General features: G+C 39.9%; 1 protein-coding gene across 12 annotated transcripts in view; it reads right to left on the reverse strand.

Moving 5' to 3' along the window:
• The window catches only part of CACNA2D3 (calcium voltage-gated channel auxiliary subunit alpha2delta 3), a 740859-nt gene that overhangs the window by 211713 nt on the left and 504930 nt on the right, over nt 1-24216 (reverse strand). For all 12 annotated transcript variants that reach the window (XR_010589061.1, XR_010589062.1, XR_010589060.1 and 9 more), the window contains exon 13: nt 16996-17129. Coding sequence is in view for 9 of the 12 variants with exons in the window: in XM_065551026.1 (XP_065407098.1) it covers nt 16996-17129 (134 nt within the window). In the remaining 3 variants the exon portion in view is untranslated. The remainder of the gene's footprint in view (nt 1-16995; nt 17130-24216) is intronic.

Raw genomic sequence — 24216 nt, forward strand, 5'->3', positions numbered from 1 at the left:
ACCGGTCCCCCTTCATTTTCCATCATGTCCCCAAGCCAACCCATTGCTGGATCCTTACCATCCACCCCTCCATCATAGGGGGGTTAAGGTGGGCTATAAGAAAGGGGCGTTGGCTCCCTGCTCTACTATCCATAGGAGCCCCCCCCACATTCCATTATTTTAACCAACACCTTCTTTTTAAGTCCTTTACCAAGCCATTTATCCAGTCACTGGATGCCTTTCCTATGGAGTACCTGCATTGGACATCCACCCCACACTTACATAATGAGTTGTGACGTATAGCCTAACCCCTTTTCCCACCTCCTGTGAGGATGGTGAAAAAACCCACTCCACCTATGCTGGTCTGGTAGTGAGGGAAAAAATCCTTCCTAGACTCCCTTAAAAGGAGCAGCTAGAACTAGAACAAACTTTTTTAAAAAAACAGCTGTAACAAACTAGTAATAGTCAATATTTCGAAGGTGAAATTTACTCCACATGCATACTGAAGGTATTTGGGTTCTGTGCGGGTGGGGTGTGCGGGTGAAATCCAGTCCCCCATACCTCAAGGCCAATGCGTTGATTGGCTTTGTAGATTCCCTATGCTGATACCCTAACGTCTTGGCTTGAATACCCATTTTAGCTCCTCTACACTTGTTGGGTAAACTACTGAGGATATTGGATCTGTGTAAACATGGATCTGTAGCCACACGATGGGTTATTCCACTCGGTCTCCATTGTGGCTTTTCCTGCCAGTCTTGGTGGAACCAACAAGAAATGTCTCTCAGCAGTATAGGGGGTGAACAGACACTTCTGTATGATGGCCCAACCAGTGGACCCCTTATATTCTCTACGGCGTGTGTGTTTCAGAGGGTTTTGCACTGGAACTCAGCGCCACAAGTGAATTTGAAAAGAGGAAACTATATACATTATAGCAATACTGTTCAAAAATACTTAAAAGGAGAGTCAACAGCACTGTGGCATTACCAAGATGGGATGTTGAAAAAGAGGTTCTAAGTTTTGATGCTGGCAGCTTTCATGTTATGGAGACAATTAGTATAATTGCATTTCAATTGTAAACTACATTAAAAAAGGACTAACATGAATAAAGTATATTACAGAACATTATTGTGTTACAGTCAGAGAATGGTAACAGCTTCATGCTGTTTTATGAGGTAATAAATAAAGCTTTCTTCAAGGTTTGCTTTATTGGGGCTATCCATGGAGATCATTCAAAGACTTAGCTTGTCTAGAATGATATACCAGTATGCTTATTGGTTGGATAGACTTTTGGGAGCATACTTTGTATCTGAACTATGTGCCCTTCAAGGACTTCCATTTCCCTTCAGGTCACAGTTCAAGGTGTTGCAAATTGTCTGGACAACAAAGTAACAAAGGGTCTAGGAACTACCTACTTTAGAGATTGCATCTCCTGCTACCATGTCACTAAAGCGGAGGTCTAGGGTTAAATTTATGGGGATGGAGGACAGGGCACTCCCAGCAGAAAATCACCATCAGTGATGTTTGCCTTTTCTTAGTTCAGGTTTAGTATTCCTACTTCACCACTTAGGCATTTGCCTGATTATGTTCCAATTAGGAAATTATTCTGGCAGTTGGTAGTTTGATGGTAGGTTTTTCTAATTTACCTGCTCGGGGATTGAAATGTCTCCCTCTTTGATCACTGGTTCAGAACTAGTGCTGGGCGTAAAAGCATCATACTGGTCCACCGAAGTGTTCCGAGCCCAGCAAATCATCCTGGTAACCACCCCTTCAAAGCTGACCAGAATTTAAGCAGCTAATATTCCACAACCTGCTTGTGATAGAGATTAATTATAATACATTATTTGAAATTTTTGATTTCAGCCTTTGGGATATATTGATTTATATTTCTAGAAGTTAATAAGATATTGTCTGCATAAGTTGGGGGCAGGAGCAAAAAAACAGAGACACATGAGAATGATATGATTGTAAAGTCTGAAATCCTGTGACATGCCCATAGCTAGGAATGATTTCCAGTTTTCCATTAATATAAGATACTCAGTTTTGGTCTTAGTGAGATAATGGATCATATAATACTACTGGCCCCTAAGTCAAACATTGTTTTTCTTCTATCATGGGACAGAGCGGAATATAGCCATAGAGCCCCGATGAGTATAATTTTTAATCCCTGCTACCACTGAGGGAAGTGTTTAGAATTTATTGTTTTTAATTTTTGTGAGATTCCCAGATGCTACAGTGCTGGACATCAAAGATATCGAGAAATAAAGAAAAAATAAATAATTTGGTTTAATTGAGGGGGTTTTTTTCTTTTAACCTACGGGTCAGGAAATCATCAAGTGGCTTCTTTTGTCACAAATTCCTTTATATATTTGTGCTGTATGTTATTTGGTTAAGTGGGGTTGCCACTTGTTTTTCTTTTCACATAGATTACATGGATTTATTGTGTTTTTTAATTATTTGTAAGAGATGCATAGAGTACTTGATAGGTGCTTCTTGTTCGTTTATTAATCCAAATACATAAAGTACATTGTTATCAAGGACAGTTTTATGCACAAAAGAGATAGGACATTGACTATAGTAGGTGTCACAGTGATGCACCATGGCTACAAAAAAACTGTAAGCATAGTGGGTTAAAAATGTCCCCTACTTTACAATCTACCCTGAATAATAACAATGCCTAGCTCTTAAACAGCACTATTCAACAACAAATCTCAAAGTACTTAACTAAGATGGTCAGTATCATTATTCCCGTTTCACAGATGGGGAAACTGAGGCACAGAGCAGCACAGTGGAGGGGAAATTTTGGCCAAGGAGATCAGGGAAAAGTCATATTCTTACAAAAAGTGCCATGGGATGTTTAATATCCAAAAAAGAGAGAAAAAAAGGCCAAAGCATGTATTGACTTCATGTGAACATTCTGTTTCTTTATTATAGAGAGAATGGATTGGTAATATTTATATTATTAAAATCAAGCCATTCCTCGTATGTACTCTATACCCCAAACTGCAGACTTTGTTGGAGATTTTCCACCGGTTTTGTGACACTGCATCGTGTTTTGTTATTTTTTTTTTTCCTTCTGTTTGTCATTACTGAGTGAGAGACTCTTTCTGGATATTATATTTTGCCACTTTAAAGTACCTTGAAGGTTAGACCAGCAAGCCACTAGCTCAGAACTGCTCTGAATGGCACAGTATATCAGAGAGAGAACGAAGTAGCAATTATATGCTCATAAGGCTATTTGAGCTGATAATAAATATTAAAATAATGGGGATCGAGCGTCAGAAAAAAAAGGTAACAAAATAACTATTGGCAGAATTTCATTATACAAAAACTAATTAACATATATTGTAATGAACTACCAAGAACAGCACTAAGAGCAGACTGTAAAGGCAGTTTGGGCACAACTATTAATTAAAAGAAGACTATAAATAGTTCTAGGTAGCTTTTCTTGCTATTTTGACCTGACATTTCCTCCAATGTAGGCCCCTACCCTATCAAAACAAAACAAAAAGAATGGGGACAGCTGTACAACTGATAAGAATTTACCTTTTAAACCACAGTAATATATAAATTGGACTTTACTGAGTCTCAAGTTCTTCTTTGATCTCATCTAAGAAAGGCAGACATCTTGTCCCTCCTATCCCATTTTGGCCACGAAAGGGCAAACACATAAAAGAACCACCTTGGTTCTGTTATAAAGAACTGAGTGGAGGTGAGGGGATGTCTGTAGGTAGGGAAGGAGCAAGCCATGTGCACACAAATTCTATGGCTCCTCTAGTCATAGAGCCGTGCATTGGGATGCAGATGTAAAGGTGCCAGGAAAGATCCACCCCTAGGGAAACCTCTCCACACAAATCTTGTTAATTTGTGCTGGCATTTGAGAATTTCATCAATAATACATCAAAAGTGTATTTTGGAAATCTTTACCTGGTGATGTGACTGAACTCTCTAATACAGCAGTGGCCATTAGGTGAGATGGGGAATCAGCAGCTGCACTGGTGTGCTTCAGGCTTGCGTGCATAAGCACAGCACCTGATTTTAACAGCTAACAGTGATGCACAGCAGCAGAAGGTAGGATTAAGTCAATACATGTTAGAAGCATTATTTTTTTTAAATGTATTGTAAAATACAAGAATTCAAAATATGAATCTTAAAGAGGCTCCAGCTTATATTGTCCTGAAATCTCTCTGGGTTCAACAAACCTCTGATTTAACATTAGGTTTTCTCTCTCCCCCCCCCCCCTTTCTCCCCCTCCTCCTCCTCCTCCCCTTTTTTTAACTAATTTGGGAAAAGTGAGGTTGTGGCACAGCTTACTGGCAGCAACATCAGCTGATAACATGGTGCCATCAATGCGTCTTATTGTTCATTAGGTTTTGTTGTGAGGAATAGAGAGTGCCTATCACCCATAATAAGTATGTAGCTAATGCATCTCACCAGTCTAGTTTTACACCCAAATTTTATAGGTATACGTTTATCAAAAAGGCCATGAAACATTTTATGGATGCTTCACATTGCAAGCTAAATCCAGCAGGCTGTATAAAAAGCCATTCACTTTGCAGAAAGAGCTATATTTCTCATTACACTTTTTATTTTGGAAGCAGCACTTTGTTTGTACTTTGCACAACTTGAGGCTATCAAAGCTGACTAACAGTAAGAAACCTTCTGATCTGATTGACAGCATTTACGACCTTTAGCTATACTGTAAGAAAGTGAATTTTAATGTTTTTTGGAACGCATGACCTAAATTAATTTCAAATGCTAGGTTTATTACAGTTTAGTGAAATGCTTCTGCTCTCCAGTTCTCTAATACATGATAGAAACCATCTTGGCCTGAGGCCTGAACAGTTTCTTCATCTGCTGCTGCTGCTCCCCTTATGGTGTTACCCAGATGTTTCAAAATTTTTATCTTAGAAACTTCCCTCTTTCACCTTGGCATCTCACAAGAAAAAGTGTGAAGTGCTGAGCCATCACAGAGTTGCAACTAGTAGCTCGTATTAATGGCTATCCTTAGAAGTACCCAGACCATAATGGAGAAGTACAGTCATCATATGTATCAGTTACATTAACTAATGACAAATAGGTTAAACAAGGCTCAACGATTTCACAATTTTTTTAAATGTCAGTGTACTTCTGTTTTCACTTGAAGCCAGGGACTTCAACTGGACTATAACATAGAAAGAGGGTCACATTAAAACAAGTTACTGCTAACTGTAATACTTACTCTCTTGAGTTCAGGTGAAGGCCTTAACCCAGAAAACAGAACATTAGAATTGTGGTGTCAATCAACAGCAGTAGAATTCAAAGCTGAAAACTAAGATTTAAAATGTGAGGGACCGGATTCTAATTTCACTGTGGTTCTACATCAGTGCAACTCCAATGACTTAAATGGAGATATTCTGTACTGGTGTAAATCAGGAGTAAGACCCAACAAATGCAATCATATGGTATTTTCATGGGGAAATGCAGGGAGATATTAGATCTAGGTAGTTCTATATTGTTAATTCTTGTTTGAATAAATCTAGCACTGTAGAAAACTGAAGATTTTAGTAAAAATTGTGACCGCAACAGACCAGCAAGACAAAGGACAGTTCACAGGGCTAAGGATTAGGCGTGTTGCCTTGCAATTATTATTATTCTAGTGTTTTTAATGTGTTTATCTCTGTAAAATCTTTGTGCCGCTACATGAAGGCTATTTATTTTAAAATTTATTACTAAACAACCTATAATCACATCTCAAATTTAAAACAGACAATTCATTCACATCATCAATTAAATGGACTCCCTCCATAAAATAACTCGATAAATTGCCTTCGGGATTGCTTGACTAGGAGTTGATAACAGTTAATTTCAAAGTTGGTTGGCTAGAATTAGGGACTTAAGCCTATACTTAGGGTTCTTATAAATAGGCTTGGAAGGATTAATTTTTTATCAGTAAATGTGAGTAAACATCAACTTTGCCATACACACACACACACACACACCCCAACAGAAAAAAATATTTCGATCGATAGTAATAGAAATACAAGCATATTTTCAAATATTTCAGAAATTTTCTAAGCACCCCACACTTACCCAGAGACTAGTAGGGCATTGCTTCACTGAATTTGCTCAACTTGATGGAACACTTCTGGTCAGACAATTAAAGGAAGAGCTGACTTGACACCACACAATGGTGATAAGGTAGGTCAACTCACAGCAGCAACATCATCAGCTGGAAGCTTTCCACCCCCCCCAAACCAAACCAAAACCCCTCTCCATGTACAGACTATCTAACTGCACTTACACACACTTTATATGTATACACCAATACGTAGTTAAGAGCTTGCAGAATAATGAAAAATATATTTGTGAATAATTATTTCTTGATAAACTGCTAAACTTCACAACAAATATTATTCATAGTGAGTTATTTGACCAGCCCTAATTTTCATATGTATATAGTATTGCCTATGTATGTTTGTACTATACAAAATCTTCTGACAAACTGGAGAGAAAAGAACTATTAATAACTAACTCATCCAACCTCAACACCTACCCAAAAGAATTGTCTTTCCTTCTATGTTTTCTCTCTGTGTGTTTTCTGTATTTCATTCTGCCACTGCAGCAAAACTCAGATGGCCCTGATAATTTAATGAGTCTTTAATTTTTATTTCAGTCTTTTATTCAAGTTGTCCAGATAAAGTATATTTTATCTTCACTGCCCTTTCTTTTGAAATGTCATAAAATGAGACATATACGATCAAAAGATGGAATTTGTATATTACCTTAAATCCATTGTCTTCCTGCATTATTATTTTACCATAAATAATCCTTTATGAAAAAATGAAATATGAAAAATATTATATATCTGACAGAGTAACTGCAATTTCCTTATAATCAACTCAGCTTCATTCAGAACATCTGTCTGTGATCTTATTAGTTTCAAACAGATATTAGTTGAAAAGGCATTTAAATAGTAGTTTTCTTTGGGTAAGGACAAGTGTTTCCAGAGTATTTGATCCAACATAATCGGGGGGGAGGGGGGAAATCTAGAAACAAGTTCTCCCTCTGCTTAGTGATCTTTCAACTTTTGATTTTCAATTCTGTAAAATGACAACAGCAATTCTGTGTGAAACTCAAAATGGAATGTCCCCTCACTAAAAGCACTACACATCATTGGCAGGTGGCAGCTGGAAAAGGTCCAAAATTGCTGTATCTCTAGCATGCAGGTGTCTGAGAGCAAGACTGGCACCCTTTTGGCATGGATATACTAGTAAATCAAAATCAACATGAGAACTACTCTCTGCAATTTACATAGAGTAATTCGTAGGAGAAAATCCAGCAGGTGAACAGTTTCAGACATTTGTGCTTCATTGAATTATTTTTAAGATACAATATCATAGCCTCAAATAGGGAGTAACAATAATTCCTTATATAAAGTAATGATATCACAGGCCAGAAAACTGTGTAAAATAAGAGAAAACCCTGGAAACTCATGATAAAGTCCTAATATAGTGGTTTTAAATATCATTTTCTTTAGATCTACAGCGCTAGTAATAGAGAATCTGGTCATCTAACATTTGAACCTGACTGAATTTCCTAGATACTAAATTTAATCTCAGTATGTTTTGTGAATGAATCCACTTTGAAATTTCAGTAGTGCCAGTGGGAAATGATAATGCAGCTAAGCAATGCTGGGACAGCCAAAATACTTTCACAATAGCATGCTAATCCCACAAGGATGGGCTCCATCATTCCCAAGTCCTGGGCAAGCAATGTTACTGTGGGAACACAGTACAAGTGAATGCCAGCATTTGAAAGATCTGAATAAGCACCTTTGTGCTTTTTCTCCCATGATGCCCCTCACACCTGGGAGGAACTCCCCAGAAAAGTCTGCAAAACTACCTCATTATCCTTCTCCACATCCCTCCTTAAAACTCTTTTTTGCCACGATGCCTACCAAAAAAGTGACATATTAGGCTGCTAGTATGCTGAGACCACTGCCTATCATGCTGTCAAATAGGATTTGCATTCTCCACTTTTTAAGTAACTGTACACTAGCAAAAATAATTATAATAGTAATCTGTTTCAATGGAAATAAAGTACAGTGATATTTATAGTCTGTGCCAGAGTTATAATGACTGTGGGGCGAGAAGTGAAGTGTCACAGCATGTTCCACATGTTTTTAACACTGTTTCTAAGGCTCTGGAGGCTATTAAATTTAATGAACCCATCTGCTATGAAATAGAGGTCCAACCATAATCAGTTTTCTCAGTGCCATATAATACAGATGGCATTCCATGTTCCACATCCCCAGCAGGAAATTTCACGCTCCTCTTTAAGTGCAGAGTTTTGTTTTGGTTTGATGTTTGGACCATCTTTTTGATCTGTGGCATTTTATTGTGCACATACTGTACATACAGTGATGCACATGAAAAGTGTTAACTCATTAAAATAAATATTGCCATCTCCTTACAACTTTTTTCTAGCAGCTCTGACAACCAGCAATTAGATCTGTGCAGTAATACTCTGTGGCTAATGCAATCACTGAAAATTCCCCTAATGGCGTCCGTTCCAGCACTGGAGCAAAAGCAAACATGTAATGTATCAAACATAAAGGGGTTTTCTTCAAGAACTGAAAGGTTATGTATGTGTGTGTACATAGACAAGCACAATTTATCCATAATATATTTGTTTATGTGCCTTAGAAATTGTATATTTTGTGTACACCAGCAAATTAATTCTTATTGTAAATGGTCAGATTCCCATTAGTTCATAGCAGATTTATTTTCTCTGACATGCCCCTGTTTTCTTTTCAGGGTTCTCAATTTGTCTGTTTACGGGGCCATGCTGCTCTTGTACCTGTTCTGTATGATCTGGGGCTCTAAGCTCTCATTCAAGAGGCACAGCATTCCTTGCACTGATTAGCACCCAACTGCCAAGCATAAGTAATTCAAGTTGTGCATTAGCTTACAAAAAGGAACACATTCTATTAATGATATTTTGAGCTGCACCTAAAAGATAATGAGTGTGCATGAATTCTATTCATTTGAGAGGTTTATACATTTACAATCTTGAGCATTCATTATATTTTGTCAATTGATACACAGGATCTTATTGGATTTAACACAATTAATGTCATTAGCGGTAATTTGTTTACTCTTGATACAGCAGTAAAGCTCATGGATTAGAACAGCTGAGTGGAAAACTGGAATGTTTAATTATGGTGATTGGAAATTTTGGGCCAGACAGTTCTCAAAAACTCTGGGGCAGGCTTTTTGCATGAGAATCTCTATGATGATTCCCTGAGAGGTGCCCCCACATCATCTCATCGGGGGAGGAGGTACACACACACCTCTTTCTTTGTGTGTGTGTGTTGTCTTACCATTGTAAAAGTCACAGGACCCCTCCCAAACCTGCGAGAGCCCAGATGAACTGCAGGAGGCCTTGGTCATCTGAGAAGAAGGCCTGTAGCTCCAAATAGGCTGTGGCTCCTGGGAGTGTTACTTCAATGGAACGGCACTACCAGGGACCCCTCCTAGGTGTGCCTTATTTGGCAGAGATAAAATGAAAAGCTGAGACAGGCTAGGGCTGTATTATCTTTTCCAGGTAAATTAATCCAGGCTGGAGGGTAGCCGATAGACATTCTATCTCCTCACAGACACCTGAGTTGCAGAGAAAACTCTGCAGAGCTGTGGCGTGGAAGAGACAAAGATGATTTGGAGGTGCCTGAGCACCCATTCACCTAATGGAAAGGCTGAGATCTGTGCATGAGGAATTTGCTCCACCCTGAGATCAAGTGGGTAAACCCTGGCTATTTATCAGAGATGGGAGAAGATTCTCCAAGGATTCAAATCCTGCTGAATAAATCCAAAAGCTCTCATTAAAATTAGGATCCAGGACCAAATTCAATCTACAAAATTTAGAGTGAGCAGGTGCAACTCTCATGGGAATTTCTGAGCCATAATCTGGGATAACAGCACTCTCCTGTGAAGGGCAATGAATTGCTTGATTCTAAGGGACACTGACCTGGAAGCAGGGGAGGATGTGTTTCTCTTGCCCTTCCACCCTAATTAGGGGATGAAAACAGGAAGCATCTGCCACTCCCAAGATAATTTGTGTTGGAGCAGCAAGGACCATTCTTCACGATGGGGAAGTGGCTATCTGGTGCACCCTAAAGACTCAGAGGGTCCAGAAGATAGAGAACAGGTTATATAGACCCTCCCCTTATGATAACAAAGTTAGTAAGAGTTGTCTCAGGGGCCTGGGAGAAGGTGGGGTATGGGAGTACCTACAGGATTGTTATCTGGAAGATTGGATTATACAGGACATTAATCTCCAAGAAAACTTGCAGGGGCTGGTCTGATCCCATCCTTTAAAATCAGCCATGCACAGGTTCATTGACCATTAGTCTTAATCACAGGATCACTAGGGGCAAGAAAAAGATACAGCTGTGTAAGGAAGATATAGCTAGAAAAGTAAGTACAACACAATGACAGCAGGGGCCAATGCAAAAAGTGTGGGACCAAAAAAAAAATGGTCATGAAATCCAATTTCCTCATTTATGGGTTGTGTGTAAATTCTCTTTTCACAGATGTTTATAAACGGTATTTATTGACATTCACTAATATAGTTATTTCTAATATTTACTTGCTGTGATGACACAAGATCTTTCCACACTCGCTATGAAACATTTTAGTGGGATGCAGTACTGAAATACATAATCTACTTTCAAACTACAGGCCCTGGGCACCTTTTATCATGATAAAAATGCTAATTACATCCACTTATGATAATAGCACAATTAACTCATGCCAGAAAAGGTATTTGATGATATCTCTGGGAATAGAGTCTAGTTGAAATAGGGTAAGACTTAATTTTTATTCCTTCATAAAAGCTCCTACATGCAATGCGTGCAAAGGAAATTGAATGGCATGTAGTTTATAAAACCTCAACTTAAATTCTTGGAAAGAAAAGAGATAATAAAAGCTTTAGACCTAATGTAACTTATGCTGTATTCATGTGTGTAATACACAGGACCTCGTATATTTTGCAGTTCTGGGGCTGTGGAATTGCCACAGAATTAATCCTTTGCCTTAGAATTGTACTCCAGAAACTCAGCTTTTTTTTTAAACAAAAAATTGTGTTTCTAGCCTGCTGTTTGCAGAGATAATCTTTAAAATGTGAACTGATTATAACGCCTGCTGGATTCTGCAGAGAGCCAGAAACAACAGTTCTGAAGGTTTGACTAGACTTGAATTTTCAGTGACTGTCTAGCACAAATAAACTGATTATGAATTAAAACATGTTAGTTAAATAATTGTAACTTTCAGTGTACACACTTCAGAAATGTCGGTTTCAGAACTCAAGCTTTTGTTCTTAGTTATATTCAATCCTAGGCTACAGCTAAATTGAGTTCCCTCCCCTTAATCCTGCCACTCATGGGGGGAAGGAGGTGCTGAACCAGGCTGCCCGAACAGCATCATAAGAGCCCGCCAGCAGTGCAAACACAATGAAAAAGCATTTATTTGAAAATAATCATAAATGAATTTTATGCCAGTGATTATTTTGAACTATACATTAGCAGGGGTTCTCAAACTTCATTGCACCATGACCCCCTTCTGACAATAAAAATTACTACACGACCCCAGGTGGGGGGGGGGGGGGGGCTGTAGCCTGAGTCCCAACATGCACGGCTGAAACCCTCAAACTTCGATCCTGGGCCCTAGCAAGTCTAAGCCAGCCCTGGCAAACCATTAAAATGGGGGTGTGACCCACTTTGGGGTCCCAACCCACAGTTTGAGAACTGCTGCATTATAGCTCTGTGTGCCTCTGGGAAGGGATAGAAAGGATATGAAAGAAGGTAACACTGTAGAAGGATTTAGAGACTCATACAGGGGTCAAATTAAGCCTGCTAGTGGTGACTCAAATCAGTACTTTTTTTTTGAAGGCTGCCATCTTGTGCTTCAGACTCTACAATGTCATTAAAAAAAGTCTTCACCTTTATGGATACAAAAGCCATGAGAATGTGAATGTGCAGTAATGTCTGCCTGAACCTGCAAGAGTTAAACTGCCCCATTCATCTCAGTGTGGTCTTAACCCTGTAGTTATTCTAAATGTCAACACTGTTAACTTTTCTACTGATGAAAGATGAGGGAAAATCATATCATGAATAAGCTCCTGTGAGTGGCATCTCATTTTGGCATCTAGAATTCATGAACATTAATCTGTAGATGGAGCTTAGTTTGGGAGCAAAGCTTGGATGGATACTGCTACTCCACTTTCCCACCCTCCATTTCAAGAACTGATATGTATTGTTCAAAATAATGTTCCTTTGCTACACCGACCTGATGGCTAGAATTGTCAATAAACCGTATTAGAACTCTAATAAAACAACTCTTCAAGTTACTAGTCATTTGCCCCTTATCACATGCCTGAAAAGGCCCGTTAAGTGATTAACAGTGAGGCAAATTGTAAGTGTGTATGAAAATGAAAAGCCCTCTTCAGTTACACAGATGAAATATACTATGGTGTATATATAGTGTTACGTCACTGCTGTTGTGTTACGAATCTCTGCCTGACTAACCCACTTCTTGCAAGTCACTGTCCAAACAGAAAGAAGGTGGGACATTTATGTACATATTTTCAAACATTTTCTCTATATGCCTCATACTACATCCAGGTGGAATCTCTGGTACAGGGAGCCCTTTCCTTAGCAGAGAGATTAGAGGAACAACCATGGTTGATAACAGTGTCAGTGAGTCATCAGTAAGGATTCGTGTTTGTCACGGAGGTCATGGAAGTCATGGATTCTGTGACTTTCTGTGACCTCCATGACTTCTGCAGCTGCCAGTGTGCCTGACCCAGGGGTCGCCTGAGCAGCTCGCCCCCCCAGCAGCAGGAGTTTGGATGTGGGGGGGCTCAGGGATGAAGATTGGGGTGCAGGCCGGTGCTTACCTGGGGGGCTCAGCTCCTAGCTTCATGTGCTGCCTCCACCTGCAGGCACCACCCTATAGAACTGTGGCTGGGGGAGGCAGCACATCCAGCTGGGAGCTGGAGGTCGCTGCTTCCCAGGAGCCAGGTAGGGAACCTTCTCCAGCCTCACCAACCCCCCCCCCCCCAGTACCCCCGCTGCAAGCACCTGCGGTGTCCCCAGGCCATCCGTCCCCCAGCGAGCACCCGCAGCACCCCCAGGACATCCCCCCGAGCTGACCCTTCCCCCATGCTTTAGCCTGGGGTATATAGTAAAAGTCATGGACAGGTCACGGGCCGTGAATTTTTGTTTAGAGCCCTTGACCTGTCCATGACTTTTACTAAAAATACCTGTGACTAAAACATAGCCTTAGTCATAAGTTTACCATGGGGAAGTGACTTCTATTTTGATTTGAGCTGTATGAAGCAATTATCTGAACTGTAGCTTTTACAGTAGGGGAAATTGCGAGCAAAACATTGCACTCTGGCATATTTATATGAGAGAAAATTTTCATCATGAAAACTGACAGTGGCCTCGACTAGCCAAATTTCACCCTCTTTAAATCCACAAACTCTCACTTGCAAATATTCATAAAGTGAAAACTGAGGCACCAGTCCTGGGCTAGCTTTTTTTGTATTGCAGTTAGTGAGGGAGGACATCTTTGTGCCTCTGTTTCTTGTGCTACCCAGTTTGTGCCTAGTTTAATGCCCAATTTAAGGACTGTTCTTTACATCTAATTATATATAGCCCCAATGAGCCATTCCTTCAACCTGGGACCACTGGGGTGTCAGGATGCCAGCCACATCCCCCTTCTGAACCCATGTTCACTTGCATTGACAAGTTGTCGCTAGACATAGAGTCATCAAAATGTACATCTGGAAGGGATCTCAAGGGCCGTCTAGTCAATCCCCTCGCCCCACATTGAGGCAAGATTAAGTGTACCTAGACCATCCTTGAAAAGCGTTTGTCTATCCTGTTCTTAAAAACCTCCAATGATAGGGATTTTACAAACCCCTTAGGAAGTCTATATCCTCCTTTGAAAACCACTCATTCACAAACAACACACAAAATGAACCGTCACCCTCAAGTAGTTCCATACTTGTGATCAATCCCTCCTCAGGCATAACATTACAGCTGGTTGCCTAAAATTAGGCACATACACGTAGAGAGTCACCTGTAAGCAGCTCTGTTTTCAGAAGTGCTGAGCACCCACATCTCCTATGAAAGTTGATGCACCAATAGCAAGATTGAGGACCTGTGGGACTGTCACACAGATCTAGTTCTGAGAATGGGGATGTCCTTTACCAGGCTCCTTCTGCACTATTTTCCCAGGGCTTCATTTATGGTTCTTTCCATTTATTCTCTTCCTGTATAGTCTCACTGATGATTTGGGAAAGAAAAGGGATTTACCCTATAGCACCAGGCATATTGGGGCCCTCAGGCCTTACAAAAATATAAATAACTACTAATCAAATTAATCAGAGTCTGGGGTGGGAGGAGAGCACAGAAAGTCTGGGGTGGGAGGAGAGCACACTTTTTTTAAAGTGTTTTATTTTGATTGAAATAAATCAGTATTCATTTGGATTAAGATAGTTTCTTTATTCAAGAATGTAACAGCTCAGAAGTTTTTATTTTTCCTGATTTCTCCTCCAAACTGCTTCTCTAAACTCACTCTACTGTTCTCAAGTAGGTATTGCATTTACTCCCTCATGCTGTATTTAGTTAGGATTATAAACAATGTAAGTGGACTTGGAAGGATTAGATTTGTATTTGCAAGTGTCAATGAACGTCTATTTCTCCATACACACACAAACCGATGACAAAATGTTTCCATCAATAATCTAAATTTACACATAGGCAAAGAAAGAAAAATGCTGCTTGCGAACATATTAGCATTTGACTTATGGCTATTTATTGTGAATTTTGACATATGATGTTGACAATTTGTGTTTTAATTGTTCTAAATAGGAATCTACCAAATTCACGGCCATGAAAATTCTGTTGCGAGCCATTAAATCTGGTCTCTCCATGAAATCTGGTCTTTTGTGTACTTTTACCCCATACAATACTATAGGGTAAAAGTATACAAAAGTATACAGCATTTGTCAAACCAGGGGTCCTGACCCAAAAGGAGGTTGCAAGCCTATTGTAGGGCGGGCCATATTATTGCCACCCTTACTTCGGCACTGCCTTCAGAGCTGGGTGGACAGAGAGCGGCAGCTGCTGGCTTGTTTGGGTTGCAACAAAACACACTCTTTATCCAGGTTAAAGAGACAGAGGATAATTGACCTCTAAGACATAACTTACAAGGAGTTTTCACCCAAACACACCAGAAATACAAAAGAAGAGTGTTAGCGGAGATGAAAATAAGATGTGTTGGCTACTTAAAGCATAGGAGACGAGAGAGAGAGAGCGGGAGAGAGAGAGAGAAACATGTACAGGCAAGTCACATCTTAGGCGCATTTAACATGTGCGAATTCAGCTTTGCGCGGTCAGCAAAAACAGGGGGAAAAAAGAACAATATAAAAACTGCATCTGTAGTGCGGGCGATTCTGCCCGCCATTGAACTCACTGAGTGTTTCACTATATGCGGTTTTCCCTTTAGGCGCTAACCGCGGAACGGAACCCCCGCGTAAGATGAGACTTGCTTGTATGAGAATGAAAACAAAACACTTTCGATTCTACCAGCTCTCTCCCCATTTCAGAAAAATGGGAACTTTGAGGCTCTATGTACTTTTTACCCTTCTCACCCTAATGTTTCAGTGAAGAAAAGGAGGAGTGCAGATTAATCATGCTCTTAAGTGCTATTTATTGGTAAAACAGGAAATAGGAAATAAGTTGATTACATCCAAAACAACATTTCCAAGTGGGGCTATTTTGTTTCTCTTTGGTAACTATAGATGTTCATATTTGTTTTATATTATTTTATCCAAGACCACAATTCAGATAAAAGGGGAAGACTTAACCTAAAAGTGAAATAAAACAGCATTTCAATTATTTTTCTGGGACATTTTTATGATGATTTTACTTTAAACTTGCTGGAGGTTCAAAAGCCTGGCAAAGTTTAAAGCTTCCCCCCCACTCCCTTAAAAAAAAAGGGGGGGGGGAACTAGGGAGGGAAGGTTGAGCTCACCTGATAAGGTTTTCTCAGTTTGCCCAGTTCTCATGAGGGTTGAAAAACAGTTAAAATAAATGAACAGCTTTGCAGCTGCTGATCTATGATTTCTACTCATCAGAACCAATATTTGTAACCATTTCACACTAAATTAAGAACATTTGCTGCAACTCTTGTTATATGGAGTGCTTCTACAATATGTTACTCCCAATTAGGTAAATGAGGAAAAGAAAGAAAAAAAGCTTAAGCAAGCTACTGAAACCAAACAAAATGAATCTTTATCTGGGTCACACACAACTTGCTAAAAAATATGATCAGTAAATTAACAGTCATTTCAAAAAAGAAAATCTGCATTAAATTTAATGTTTCCCAGGTGCCTAACCTGAAAATTATACATCAGTAAGGTAACCAAGCCATCTACCAATCAGAACAAAAAGGATTTGTCCTATTTTAATATGTAACATGTACAACATTTTCAATATTCTTCAATTGAAAACATCTTAGTAGTCACCTAGTCATTGGTCTACCTCTGTAGAATAAAATATATTAATGACTATTGCAGAAGTTTCATTTAATGTAGTTTGTAGTTAAATTTACATTCATTTAAAGGCATTTGGAAAATGATGATTACTCCAAGTTACTAATCTTTATGTTACTGGTCATGTCTGACAACCAAACTGCACATTTGATGATCATAAAGGCAACAGTGACTGTTACTTTTTGGGTCTGACCTATGCATACCTACAATATTTAAATGTATAAACACCTACTAACTGCTGTAACTGGAATTAGTTAATTCAAACCTTGTAAAACTTAACCCCCACCTAGTGACAGTCAAAGGGTGGAAAGATGAACAAGTAGTATTGTTAACCACAATAGCAGCTTTAAATCTAACTCCTCCTCATCTTCTTCTGTGAGCATGTGTTTTAAATGCTTTCTCATGCAGACTTACAGTGCTGTCGATATATGCTTCAGTCCATACCACATCATGCTCTTGATCAATAACCTTTGGTCGGCTAAGAACATGGAGGTATTCCATGACGTTCTCCTGCACGTCAGCTAATGTAGAGATCTGAGTAAAAAACCCTGTGAAAATACACAGATTCCAAGTTATGAGGCTGACAGAAGGAATTAAGGAAGATTCCAACAATAAATATGATGCATGTTATGTCTGCTGTGGTTTCTTTTTAATTTTCTCCAAAGGAGACATGCAAAAGGATATTCTTTGATGAGACGCAGCCTTGTCCAGTATTAATTTGTGAAAGCAGAAGTCTGTGAAACAGTGTGTCAGCCTTGAAGGGCTCAGTTCCTGAGACTGTTATACACCATTGCACAGCTTATCCTAAGTATTTGGTTCCAAGACAGTTTTGTGGTTTCATGGTAAAGTAGAAGTTATGGGATTTTTTTCCCCCATAGTAAATACTTAATAAAAATTAGAACTGTATTCACTCTTTACAACATTATACCAAACCACGCAAAACTTATCTAGTTTCAGGTGTCAGTTTACAGTAGGGTGACCAGACAGCAAGTGTGAAAAATAGGGACGAGGTTGGGGGGTAATAGGAGCCTATATAAGAAAAAGACCCAAAAATCGGGACAGTCCCTATAAAATCGGGACATCTGGTCACCCTAGTTTACAGAGCTGACTTGGGGTCAAAAATGGGGGGAAAAAAGTAGTGGTACTCCACTCCAGATCAGTCCACACTCTCAATCTTGTGTGGCATGGAATGGGAATAAACTCCTGATACCGTAATACATTCTTTGCAAATGGTAGGGACCAATGAGAATAGAATCAGAATTACTTGGGTAAATAATCACAACTTTGAATCATAAACCTTGAAACTGGACTCCTCCTAAAGGCATTATCCTGGCAGCAGTGAAATGGGGAAGGCCACAGCCACCTACACTGTCACCAGCTTTATTCCCTTTCAATGCTCAAATGCAAAGTATCCTTACATGTCCTTGCCCTGCCAATCCCATTTAATCCAAATATGACAAAGGCCTGGAGCAACTCCAAGACCACAGTCTTGCCCAGACTACTGCATGAGTTTACCCAAATTTACCCTCATCTACACTACTGTGTCTGGATCTCCATTCATCACCAACCCTCTTCTCTACTACAGGAGAACTGATGCCTAATGGACAGGAAAGAGGCATTACCACAACCACTGATCTTTAAAGGGTTGGAGAACCAGACTTCAAATGGAAATAGGCAGCTGGAAACAACAACTGTTGAGCTGTATTTATTAGAGAGTGACAAACCAGATTGGATAAAATAACAGACCAAAATCTTCCATCAAAATTCCAAGTGGAACTTTTCAGAAAACTTGACTAACTTTTTTTCCTTCCTCATTTTTGTGACCTTTAATATTTTCTGGTTTTAGAGTAGCAGCCGTGTTAGTCTGTATCCGCAAAAAGAACAGGAATACTTGTGGCACCTTAGAGACTAACAAATTAGTCTCTAAGGTGCCACAAGTACTCCTGTTCTTAATATTTTCTAATTCCATTCAGCATCAGAAGTACAAAATCTGAGATGTCTAGTAAATTACCAAACCTAAAGGTTTTTGGATATGTGTAGTGTCATCGCGGTTATAATAGGGGTCTGGGACTTACAACATCTCAGCTTCCTATGTGATTGTAGATATGACACTTACAGTTTCTTTATCTTTAACATGGGTTTCATTTATGCTATCTACCTCACAGGGTTGTTCTGAAGCTAAACTGAGTAACATTTATAAAGCATTTTCAGATCCTTGGAATTACAGTATTCCACACCTTTTAAGGTTTTTATACATTTATATCAATAACATATCAAATTATTTACGACAAGTTTTTTGATCCACTTCTCTTTCATTGTTGGTTGCATTTTATAACTCTCTGGTCATTATAAATAAAATGCATGTGAGGCTCCCTTTATTAAATAGTCCACAGGAGTGAAAGACTGTGTCAGTTCCCATAGGTGTAATGGGATAATAGTACCTCACAGGTGTGTTGTGAGGAAAACTACATTAAAGGTTGTTAAGTTGTCAGATACCATGGTAGAGAGTGCCATGGATATTTGTGCTGAGAAAAATCAGTAACTCAGACTACTTCAGCCATCCATAATAAGGCATTTCACCTTATTGGTGATCACAAAATGCCTCACTCTTCAATGTAAAGTCCTAGACTGTGGCTTGCCCTTACACAGCCTGCCAGAATTGCAGAACCTGCACTAGGGAGAGGTGCAGAGGCTGCTCCCCCATAGAACCGACTCATCAGAGAGTAATTTGGAAGCAGGTACAGCCAGAGCTTGATACTCCACCAGTTGCTAAGCATGGGAAGAATACATTGCCTTCTTAAGTGGGGGAAGGTGGCAGAGAGTGCTTCCCTTCCCCCACCCCAAACAGGGAGCTCTGAGAGAGATCGTGCTTCTTTTAGGCAGATCTCAACCACTGCTCCTCTGTGAGGCGCTGTATCTCTGCACCACCCCTTACTATCGGCTTAGTGCTATTAGCATAATCTAGCCTAGAGTGTCTCAACGAGTGACCTGTGGACCGATGCCGGTCCCTGACACAGTTTATGAAGGCAGCAAGATGGTCCCTGGTATCAAAAAGGTTGAGAAACACTGATCTAGTCCACACTGAAGGGCCAACTCCACTCATCTTTATGGTCAGAGAGAGTCAGCAAGAAGACAAAACAGTACAAAACAACAAATTTTTGACTAGACAAACATTGTAGCCAATCATAACTCACTCCTCTTTAAAGGACCAAACCTTCAAGATGCTGAGGGCACTCAGCATCGTGCAGGATAGGGCCTTATTATTCAATGTGCCAGCCAATAATCCATGTAGCATTTGATACAAATATGGCATGTTTCCATATATATATTGTGACAAAGTTCCTCCTCTATCTTGGTGGGGCCTGCGCTTATTGGCGGGTTTTCTTGCCTCAGAGATTCACCATGTGGGTTGGGAAACAGCCCAGAGACCTTCCCCTCTGGGAGAACCCACAGTCCAGGTCAATTGGGAGGTTTGGGGGGAACCCGGGCCCACCCTCTACTCCGGGTTCCAGCCCAGGGCCCTGTGGACTGCAGCTGTCTATAGTGCCTCCTGTAACAGCTGCATGACAGCTACAACTCCCTGGGCTACTTCCCCATGGCGTCCTCCAAACACCTTCCTTATTCTCACCACAGGACCTTCCTCCTGGTGTCTGATAACGCTTGTGCTCCTCAGTCCTCCAGCAGCACACCTTCTCACTCTTAGGGCAGGTTTTCACTACGGGGGGGGGGGGGGTCGATTTAAGATACGCAAATTCAGCTACGCGAATAGCGTAGCTGAATTTGACCTATCGGAGCCGACTTACTCCGCTGTGAGGACTGTGGCAAAATCGACCTCCGTGGCTCCCTGTCGACGGCGCTTACTCCCACCTCTGCTGGTGGAGTAAGAGCGTCGATTCAGGGATCGATTGTCACGTCCCGACGAGACGCGATAATTCGATCCCCGAGAGATCGATCTCTACCCGCCGATTCAGGCGGGTAGTGTAGACCTAGCCTTAGCTCCTTGCGCCTCTTGCTCCCAGCTCCTCACACTCGCACCACAAACTGAAGTGAGCTCCTTTTTAAAACCCAGGTGCCCTGATTAGCCAGCCTTAATTGATTCTAGCAGCTTCTTCTTAATTGGCTCCAGGTGTCCTAATTAGCCTGCCTGCATTAACTGGTTCCAGCAGGGTCCTGATTACTCTAGTGCAGCCCCTGCTCTGGTCACGCAGGGAACAGAAAACTACTCATCCAGTGACCAGTATATTTGCTCTCTACCAGACTCCTGTACCCCACTGGTTTGGGTCTGTCACTCTCTCTATATATATATTTCCTCCTGTCTCCAGACCATGAAATTACAGCACTTACATGAACACAGCAAAGGTGTATGATGATGCAGCTCACTCTACATATCAGCAATATGTGGATATGAAATAAGTTAAAAAAAACAATTTTCTTTGGTGCATATTTTCAATACTCAATCAGCAAAGACAGATGGGACACTTACATTTCCCTGAGTGCAAAGCTCTGATAAATTTGGTCACTGTATCAGTGAATTCTCATTCTTTCAAATATTTTAGCTTTTATAATTTAACTTTAACACTGCATTTTCTGGCATTTTATGGTTTGGGGAGTTGGGTTTGTAACTCTGAGCTTCTGTTGTATCATAAAAAACCTTTATGTGTATATGTGCCTAGGACCATGGAGAGTTTCTTATCCAACAGTTTTTTTCTTTTCCACATATTTTCAAGTCAAAATTACAGGATATTTTTAATGTTACATTTCTATTAAAATTACTACTTTGAATATTCATTTAACAAGTTTCTGAATTTCTGAATGACTAGAGCATCCCTCAGTCACAAGTCCTTATGCTACCTTTGAGATAAAGCTTGCCTCCATAGAAAGTCAGCATAAGCTTGGGTGCCTCATGCAAGATTTTTATGTCATTATGTTTCAGATAAAATGGTCTTTTCCCCCTCTTTTTCTTTTTTATGCAGAAAGAGAAAACACTAACTCCTGGAGGTCAGTGAAGGAGGGAACAACAGACATGACCCACACTAACCCAACAATAATTTAAATAACAATCAACAGGGAACCATGTGGTATTTTGCACTAGCTTTTATCATTTTAAATTTGTGCATACAGCAAGATACGGGGCCAAAATACTGAATGACAAGCATTTTCCCACTAACTTTATTTTGCAGATAACGAAGGGATATGTTTTGGTATTGCCAAAACCCCTTTTATGGCAATAGAGATATCCAGTTAAGGAGATTATTCTTGTCCATATCCTATACCAATATACAGTACTCACTCTTAAAGATACACAAAGAGGCATACACATACACACACACACTTGACATTTCTAAGATTCCCATCACTGCGGTATCTAGGCATCATAACACATGTGAAGTGCTTCATTTCTTGTTGGAATAGTGCAGCATATGCCAAAGGATCTGAACAAAACTGTATAATCAAAATAATTTTTCATGACATAAGCCAGTGATGTAGATGGATATGGGGTGGAAAGTTGAGACGAAAAGTGTGTTACGGGGCTTAACCAAATGCATTTAATCAGCTAGGCCCAGCCTATTAAAATTATTGACCTTTTAAAAAATGTCTTTTTGTAAGACTTTTTGTTAAGAAATGTAATTTTTGATTGATAATAGGAAGTAGCTGAGGACCGGAGTCATAGCTGTAACCATATACATTCTCTTTATTTTCCTTTGTGGTGGTCTTCTCAAAGCTGGGTTTGAGTTTGCACTGTAGGCTTTTGAATGTTTAGTCTCCTTTTTAATGTGTTTTTAGACTTCATGGCTCATGTTAAAAGCCTGCAATCAGTTTATAATTTCCATGAAATTATAATTAATACTAGAATTAGCTGCCTATTATGAACTTTTGGTTCATTCTTTCCAGGTAGCATTGATTTATTTACTTTCTTCCTAGACATAGTAGTTTTCCCTGAACTTTAGCTTCCACTGTAATAAAGTGTGATGAGTTGCCACAGCCTGAGTGATTGAACTCTCCAAAATTTTTGCATACTTGTTTAAATATTTATTTTTGCATTTTCTCCCTTGTAAGTTATTACACTAGAGTTAAGGCCAAGGGGAGGCAACGTTGCTATATTGCACTTTCACCAAGTATTTGGACTGTTTGATTATTTGTGTGTGTAATACTACCATATGTCACAAAAGCCAATCCTCATTTGAATCACACATTCATCCATTATATGAAACTGTTATCCAGGGGATTTCAGCTCCTCCTTCTTTAGACTTTGAGGTTTAATCAGGAAATAAAGAGTTATGCACTGAAGACCCTGAGCACAGCTGCTAAGCCTATGCAAGTTATACCAGACAAACCTTTGCTTTAACTTACACATTCTTACACCTTCCTCTGGCTCCTTGGTACGTAAGTTATATCATCTAAGATTCATTTACATGCATAACTACTATTTTTTTAGAAAATAAAAGTCCTTCCAGGAACTCTACCTCAATATAACGCTGTCCTCAGGAGCCAAAAAATCTTACCGTGTTATAGGTGAAACCGCGTTATATCGAACTTGCTTTGATCCACCGGAGTGCGCAGCCCCCCCCCCCCGCCCCGGAGCACTGCTTTACCGCATTATAGCCGAATTCGTGTTTTATCAGATTGTGTCATATCGGGGTAGAGGTGTATATGCCATTTCATAAGACTGAACATGATGTTTCATAAAATTATTTGGTTAAATATTAAATATAATTTGGTTAAATAATTATCCTCTGAAATTAGACTTCCTTTCCATATTGCCATTATCATAAGGTAATAGTGATTTTCAGCCAAATGACCAACAGTAGCATTAGACCCCAAACGGCTCAAAACGACAAACTATTTTCAATAGTGCACTGTGTACTTGACAAGAAATGTGTCCCACCTTCAGGTCATGGAACAAAATGGGTGCACTGTTCTTGTAAGGAATACAGGATTAGAACCTAATCTCCTTGGGCAGGGACTAAGGAGAGTATTCTCCACTACATTGAAGCTGTAATGCTCTCCAGCAGAAGGGGCTTCCCAACAAGGTGAACAACATGCATAACCATCTCTATGCCACTTGCTGCAAGAGCCCACAGTGCTGGAGGTGTTAGGATGCTGCTGCTTGTGGAGGGGATGTAGCTGGTGCTTCTTACACCTCCGCTATTTCCTAATAATAAAACAGGCCATGGAGCTGTTCTCATTGAGGCTCAAGTTGAGCAAATCCTCAGGACTGCTAGGCTCCCATCAATCAGCCCCAAAATAAGGAAGGCAGAAGCCTCTCTTCCTTTGTCCATTCACCTCTTGAATCCCCTCTTTTGTCCTCTGTGTTTTGTAAAGGGCCAACCACACTGTTGGTGCATAATTAATAACAAACATTCAAAAGAGGGGCTGTCAAATGATTAACTGACATACTTTTATCATATAAATATTTGTTTCATGCCCTCTGTTTTGTAAGTAACCAAAACTTTAAGGCCTATCTTTATTTTTACAGCTGGCTGACTTTCTGTTGAATGTGACTGTTGAGGGAGATGCATGGGCTGCATACTTTAAAACTTGGCAAGTTGAGCATTGGGAAACTTTTTTTTTTTTAAACTTCATGTGCACTTGCTTACAGAATAATGGGGAAAATAATTGTACATTTCATAAACC

This window comes from Chrysemys picta, chromosome 7, assembly GCF_011386835.1.
Source record: "Chrysemys picta bellii isolate R12L10 chromosome 7, ASM1138683v2, whole genome shotgun sequence".
NCBI lineage: Eukaryota > Metazoa > Chordata > Testudines > Emydidae > Chrysemys > Chrysemys picta.